The sequence below is a fragment of the Aspergillus caelatus genome (genome assembly GCF_009193585.1).
Source record: "Aspergillus caelatus strain CBS 763.97 unplaced genomic scaffold BDV27scaffold_540, whole genome shotgun sequence".
In the NCBI taxonomy this organism is placed as follows: domain Eukaryota; kingdom Fungi; phylum Ascomycota; class Eurotiomycetes; order Eurotiales; family Aspergillaceae; genus Aspergillus; species Aspergillus caelatus.
The window spans coordinates 36-7,378 of NW_022475803.1; the positions used below are offsets into that span (position 1 = coordinate 36).

The 7,343-nt window shown below is 49.2% G+C and overlaps 3 protein-coding genes across 3 annotated transcripts; 2 read left to right on the top strand and 1 right to left on the bottom strand.

Moving 5' to 3' along the window:
• Window positions 1-293: 293 nt before the first annotated feature.
• On the bottom strand, window positions 294-3,358 carry BDV27DRAFT_94456 (AFI1/MesA family protein). Its single transcript, XM_032078011.1, has 3 exons — window positions 2,347-3,358; window positions 2,235-2,295; window positions 294-2,182 (listed from the first exon to the last, which is right to left on the bottom strand). The coding sequence occupies exons 1-3, from the start codon at window positions 2,991-2,993 to the stop codon at window positions 521-523; spliced, it is 2,370 nt and encodes a 789-aa protein (XP_031920263.1). The 5' UTR covers window positions 2,994-3,358; the 3' UTR covers window positions 294-520.
• Window positions 3,359-3,411: 53 nt separating this feature from the next.
• Window positions 3,412-5,074, top strand: BDV27DRAFT_94449 (putative calmodulin). Its single transcript, XM_032078010.1, has 3 exons — window positions 3,412-3,832; window positions 3,897-4,365; window positions 4,440-5,074. The coding sequence occupies exons 1-3, from the start codon at window positions 3,830-3,832 to the stop codon at window positions 4,847-4,849; spliced, it is 882 nt and encodes a 293-aa protein (XP_031920264.1). The 5' UTR covers window positions 3,412-3,829; the 3' UTR covers window positions 4,850-5,074.
• Window positions 5,075-5,569: 495 nt separating this feature from the next.
• Window positions 5,570-7,343, top strand: BDV27DRAFT_171042 (TBC domain-containing protein; the record flags this gene model as incomplete). The annotated part of the gene is made up of 3 exons (XM_032075494.1): window positions 5,570-6,004; window positions 6,056-6,831; window positions 7,016-7,343. The coding sequence occupies 3 exons, from the start codon at window positions 5,570-5,572 to the stop codon at window positions 7,137-7,139; spliced, it is 1,335 nt and encodes a 444-aa protein (XP_031920265.1). The 3' UTR covers window positions 7,140-7,343.

The window sequence follows — 7,343 nt, forward strand, 5'->3', positions numbered from 1 at the left end:
GTTATGGGTTATGACTGCGGTTGCTTCTTTCTTTTATTCCCGCTTGGTTGGATATCTTCTTTCTTAATGTTTATACTTGTATTTAATCGGTTTTATTTTGAACCCCTTACAATCATTACATATCATTTCTTCAGTCTACACTCCGATATGTGTATTGAACCGTATGACTTGAAGGTGTAATATTTATGTATTAATATCAACACGAAATCAAACGTAAGACATCAAATATCATCACAACCCTTCGTCAAATGCTAATGATATGTGCCTTGGGGCTCGTCAAGAGGTATATCCAAAACAAACGAATGAAACATATCCAATAAATGACAAGAAGAAGTAGGGGCTATATAGAACGGTCATAATCATGATGTATCTTGGTAGATTTTCTGGTATCTTGGGTATAAGTGGTTAAGCAGTCAAGCGAAACGATCCAAGGAGGCATATAAGAGACTAAGGAGCAAGGGTGAGGCACGAGACCCAGCTACCTCATCAGTCGTGTATCCGAAGATATAGCCAACGAGTTTCACCGTGGCCCGTCACCCATCGCCACCCCAACCAGACTCTGGGGTGCTCCGAATCCCGATTCCGGTCCGGAGATGGGACTCTGCGATGCGTCTCGCTCACGCTTTACTCGGAAAAAGGCCAATTTTGCGAACCGGTTAAGTTGATTCCAAAAGTGTTGGCCAGCAGGATGTTTGCTGATCCGCTCCAAAAGGTCCACCGTCGCCTCGCGGACCGTCTGATCAGGGTGGAAGAGTCCCATGCCCAGGTAAAAGAGGCCGGCTTGGTTTTCCGGCGTGACCGTTAGGAGCTGGCAAATGCCAGCGTAGTCTTTGACAGCATAAGAGAAGGCGATGTAAATAGCCCCCGCTTCAGGCGAAGATAGTTTTAGGGTCCGGAGCCGTTCATGGTGGTGGTGAAGGTCTGGCTTAATAATCGGCCGCGTAGGATAATATATGGCTGCGATATCTTGGATGAAAGAGTAATACGAGCGTGTTGTCCGCCATCCTTCGATTCGGGAGACCGATGCCATCAATTCGCGTTGTTTCGATAACTCGTCAGGCCAGACGTGGCCATGTCCTCGCAGTGTCGTAGGGTCTAATGGGTCCGCTTGAACCCCGCTGGGGCTTTCCGGGGACAGCTCTTCATTGGGGCCTATGATATAGAGATTCGAGGCGCCATACACTGTTTCCTCGAAGGCGGAAGCGACGCGTGCGAACTTCAAGATGTAGGCACGCCATTTGGCTCGGATAGCATTCTCGCCGTGGCGGTTGGTAATGCTGCGCTGAACATCTTCCATAAATAGATTGTCTCCTGTAGGATCAGAGTTCAGGTTCGAGGAGTGGAGATGGTTCAACGAGGCTTGTTGCTGAAAATACAAGAGTCCTTCTGTGATCGGTGCAGGCTCAACATGACTGCTGATTTTGATTCTGCCCGTAGGAAGATCACAGAGCACATCCCACCACTCGGGATGATTAGCAAACGTAGGATTGGTCACACCGGCAATGAAGCCGGGAACCTTCAGGAGATCATCAATTTTGGTCAGATCCGTGTAAGGGAACGCATGTCTGGTGAATCCACGCAGAATCCCACCTGACGCGAGTGCGCAAGCAGCAAGCACTGCCTCTGCAACCTCTCCTGAAGGGCGATTATGACCCAGAAACACCACACGTTTTTGGGTTAACATCGCGTTGACAAGAATTATGATGGGATGGGTATAGGGACCGCTGGTGGTAAGGTGAGGGTGGATTGGAAAGGGCTGGGGGGATGCACTATGGGGACCGGAGAAGGTTTGGATGAGCTTGATGAGAGAAAAATCCCCCACAACCTCAGGCCAGATCACCGTGGGTACCTTGACAGGAATAGGGATATCATTATAAACAATCCTAGACTCAAACTCATGAGTATCTCGAGGAAGCGTGTACTTAGGTGCCTGCTTCTTGGGTGAAGCAGGGGAGTCCGGGTCGGATGACTCTCCTTCCTCCTCAATTCGCTGGCGGATCATCTGCTCGAACTTTTCGATAAACATATCCTTGCAGTTGCTAGCCTGCAATATCTGTCGCTCTAAAAGGGACAGCTTGGGGAGCAGAGAAAGATCCATGGCATTCAAAGCATTGTACAACAAGGCTAGCGTTTCCAGATAAGGGTTCTTAAAATAGTCTTCTAAGGCTAGAAGAAGTAAGGGCTATTGCCGTGTTAGTTCACAAGATCCGGCGTCTTGTCAGACAGTGGCCTACCTTATAGATATGGAGGAATGAGTGGCGTGTACATATAGCCATGGCCTTCACAACCGCACCTCTTTGATTCGTTTAGTCGCGTTGCGCGCCGAGAAAGGACCAAGAGACATACCTTTTGACTGTATGGTCTTGTTTTGTATTTACAAGATTCAGAACATACATCAACGGTGGTCCCTCGCCACCCTCATCTTCGTCATCACTGCTCTCCTCTTCCTTGCCAGACCCATCTTGGTCCTCTTCACTGCCAGCGGCCCCATCGCCGTCATGGGATGCTCTAAACTTCTTCGTCTTCGTCTTCTTCTTTTTCTTCTTTGCCCCGAATGAGTCGTCATCATCCTGGTCGGCATTTGAGTCCTTGTGCAAGAAAAAGATTGTCCAATCCTGGCTTCGGACGTGAGTTTGATCCGGAAGCATCAGCTCGGCCAACATGCTTTCGTCACCACTGATAGGGGCGGGGTATTGGTGTTCCATGATGGGGCCCCGGTCAATGTGGAAGGAGGCAACGAGGATGTATTCGACATGGCGCTCTGATGAATCACGAGGGTATTGCGATTTACATTTTCGCGGTCTAAATGCAGGGGGAGCGGCGAGGTTCGGCTCATAACCACGCACGGAGATACCGGAGTTGCTCACGGATCGGTTGTGAACAAATGACGGGGAGGGAGATAACCGGGGTATGCCATTGCTTTTGGAAGAACTGGACGTCGGAAGCGAACGAGCAGCGTCATCGGATGGTCGATGAGGGAGTGTGAGGCTCATTTTCCTATTCAGGAGACAAAAATTTGGGAGGAATGTTTCGGATTAAATCGTGGGCAAATCAACGGGGCGTTTCTGGTGGCCAAGGCGCAATGGAGACGAGCAACAAAGAAATAACCGCATGCTCCTTGGAATTAATTGATCAACCACGACTGGATCAATTACTCCAAAGAGACCGTCTGCGACCTGTAAGTCAAGCTGTCATGGTTCAGATAAGGCAGTGTTCGCCACGCTGAAAAGATCCCGTCGGAAGATTAGTTGATTGATCGACCATGTAATTCGTCCGATTCAGGGGGGGAAAGGGGGAGTTTGGATAAAAAGAAGCCTTAGATTTGAAGATCCACAGCGGGGAAATTCCACGGAAACACCACAATCGCCATGATCGTAGACTCAATTGCAGGCAGACTGGATTTAAATAGTCATTACGGGATGCATGTCAATTGCTGTCTGAACTGTCAAAACTGACTCGGGTCTCACTTTTAATTTTCCAGGAATGCCTCCATGCTTGCTTCTACTCCGGATTAAGCTCCCCGCACGTGCCCATTGATCGGTCGGCCCGACTTGATGCCGAAGTGTTTGTTTGCTTCAGCATTGTTTGGCTGCTTTACCCTTCTGGGAAACTTATTTAGCATTCCAGTTATCGTTCGATTCGATATCAATTGAATCTCTGATAAATCCTACCGCCGCCACCGACAGTTGAAATACTCCCCCGCGCCTGTCGCAACGGTCGCTACTATCTACTGCACTCCTCTCTCGACACTACTGGTGGTTGGATTCGATAGTACATACATATCCTTTGCAAATTATCCTCATCATCCACCCCCGGGGGTACCTGCATCATGGTACGGATAATGTGTTTTCTCCCCCACAATTTCCCCATTGCCAAGCTCACCATGATGCGCCTAGGTCACCTCGAATACTCCCTTTAAACCGTCGCCGTTATCGTTCGGCTCTCCTCGAGCTTCTCCTTTCCGTCGGCCCTCTACGCCAAACTCTCCGCCTACAGGGATTCGCCCTACCACACCGGGGAGTTCACCGAGCCGAGGATACACGCCGGTAGTGTCTCCAAGCAAACTAAATCAATCATATACCGTTGAGCACGAAGATGCGTCACCAACTAGCAGAGAGCGAATTCCGCAACCCCGATTTTCTAGAGAGTCGCCATCCGCATCGCCGACCAGAGGGGCCGATTCACCCGATAGGTCACCGAGAGTGGGTGCCCGGGCGATGGGCATGACGGCAGGATCGTCTGATGCAGCTTCAAAACTAGCGCCGGCGCAACTCCGAGAAATTCGAGAGGCTTTCCAGGTTCTTGACCGGGATAATGACGGATCGGTGAACAAGGATGATGTCGCAGACGTGCTTGTGAATGTCGGTATGTTGTTGAGAAAACCTTGTTAAGACATGAAACACTAGGTATGGAAGCACAAAGCTTACTGTGGTGAATAGGTCAAGATCCGTCTATGTTATCCGACTTCTTCCCCCCGGGAAGCCCTGAAACCATCAACTTCCCTACATTCTTGAACATCTTGTCCAACCTACTCGCTCCGTTATCTTCGCGCCAAGAGCTAGTGAATGCGTTGGCCGCTTTTGATGAAGACGACAGCGGTCAGATCAACGTGGGGGAACTTCGCGACGCTCTTTTGCACACGGCTCCGGAAGACGGAGAGCTTCCGCTCAGCGAACGAGAGATCAATGAAGTTCTGGATGGGTTTACCGGGCGCAGGGCTTTTGGGGGAAAGAGCAGTAAGGGTCCTGGAGGAGCAAAGCGAGGGGAGGTATTTAGATACCCGGACTTTGTCGATGGGGTCCTGGGAGGGACCCAGAATGGGCAAGCAAATGGACGGCAGGAAGCTTGACGCTTGGATTTACCGTTCAATGAGTGGGTTCTGGCGTTATCGGGACTTGATGACCATTGTTTACATATAGCTCTGGAAGCTTTATTCCACATGTATCCATCTATTTCTAGTACTTTTTTAGGTGGGACGACCTTGGATATGACGCGACGAGGTGCTACAAGAGACGTCTCAGAGTGGCAAATTAATACGATCCTGTTGGTACCAAGATATATAGGTATACGAAACTATTTTAGTTGCTACTAGTTGATTTTATATTATTATTTTTTTTTGTTATATTTTTTTTTTTTTTGTTTCATTTTATAGGTTGGACGAGTCAGGTCCAAGTGGTTGTATAGTTGCGGGACTATTTGATGGAAGGTCCACTCAAACACCATAGCAACTGAACCAAACTCCGGGAAAAGTAACTTAATAAAATAATTCCATTCATTTTAAATTATTGCTTGCAGCGCGTCGCGTGTCCCCGCATTCCACCTTGCCCCCGTCAAAAAGGAAGAAAAAAAAGAAAAAAAAAAGAAAAGATCTTCGAAAACATACTAGTAAAAGATCTCTTAGGGGGTTTTTTTTTTTTTTTTTATTCATGGACCCTCCCCCTGGTCCGTTTTGACTTGGTGGTTCGTCTTCATCAATCCAGGACCAAGCAGCAATAAAGATGCTTAGGACCTGCGACAAGCTATGAATTTCGCCGACCCGACAAAACGACAAGATCGACAGCAACCCAACATGGCCTCCCAACCCACTCAGGCCCAACTCAACCTGGCCGCTTTGGCGGGTTCACCATCGCCGCGAACAATGCGAAGTCTGCGCAAAATCCAGTCCCATCAACTTCTTTCGTCCTCTCAGCTTTCTCAACCCTCAAGCGCCCGTAGTTCCGCTGGACCTGAGGAGCTTTCTCAGCCAACTCAGCTGGATTCGCCGCTACGCCTGCGCACGCATCGTCGAGCTCGATCGAATAGCGATGCCTCAACCCGCGAGCCTCCTGCCATCGGAACCCAGCGACGATCAGGAAGGAAAACTGGCTCGGGGTTTGGCATAAAGAGATCGGTCTTGGAGACATTGTTACGAGATGGACCACAGCAGGGAAATGTCCGCGAGGGTCTACAAGAGCTGAGATACTTGATTTTGTCCACGAGGGTAGAAGCGGATGCTGACGGCATGGTATGTTTTCTGTCGCCTGGGAGCTTGAACAGCTACTAACCCTAAACCCAGTCGTCGTATCGAGTGTACCTATGGCTAGCACTTCTGGATATACCCCCCGTGCCAACAGATGAATATCTCTCTCTCATCCACCGCGGCCGCTCACCAGCTTATACAAAAATCCGCAACGACACCTTCCGCACGCTAGCCACCGACCCTTTATTCAAACGCCGTGTCACAGAAGCAAGCCTAATCCGACTCCTCAACGCAGTAGCCTGGACAATTCATGACGCAAAGAACAAGAACAAGGCCAGAAAACCTCGGTCGTCAACCTCCCGCCGACGGGAGATGGAGCTTCTCATCAACACCCCCCCTAGCATCGCAGAGGAAGGATCAAGCCCGGAAGTGACAACATCGAGCAACAGCCGCAGTAGCACCATCACCAGCGACTCGGCGATCTACGTACAAGGCATGAACGTCCTCTGTGCCCCGTTCCTCTACGCCGCGCGCAGTGAGGTGGAGGCCTTCGCCTTGTTCCACTCGTTCATCACCCGCGAATGTCCGGGCTATATCCGCGGCGCCATGGACGGGGTCCATCGCGGTCTCCGTCTAGTGGACCGTTGCCTGGAGATCGTCGAACCCAAGCTCGCCTCCTACCTCTTCTCAAAGGGTATGCAGGCAGAACTCTACGCTTTCCCATCCGTATTAACCATGTGCGCCTGTACACCACCTTTGCCTGAGGTCCTCCATCTCTGGGACTTCCTATTCGCGTACGGCCCACATCTAAACATCCTTTGCATTGTTGCCCAACTTATCCGAATGAGAGATACTATCCTCGAAAGCCCAAGGTACGTTACGTCTCTCCCATGCCTAGCAAACAAAAGAAGCAAAAACAGAAAAACAATAAAAAACCAAAAATAAAAAACAAAAATAAAAAACAAGAAAACAAGAAACAAGAAAGCTGCGCCCAAAAATCCAGACCCATCACACATATTGCCACCCAAATCTAGCCCATCTGACATATCACTCCAGTCCGAACAAGATCCTCCGGTCCTTCCCACCTCTCGACGCCAAAGAAATCATCGCCTTAACTGTCCTGATCGTCCGGAAGATCCCCGAACCACTCTATGCCGAACTGATCGACCATGCCAAATAGATTGATTTCTTCTACCTAGGCGTGGCATCAGCGAAGACCTTTCTTACGTGTATTATTTATGAATTTCCTATTCGGTTTCCACCCTTTTTGGTCCAGAAGAGAAAGAAACATTAATAACCTGTTTCCGGGGCCGCGGTGATGGCGTTTTTTTTTTTCTTTTTTTTTTTTTTTTTCTTTTTCTTTTTCTTTTTTCCCTTTCTTTTT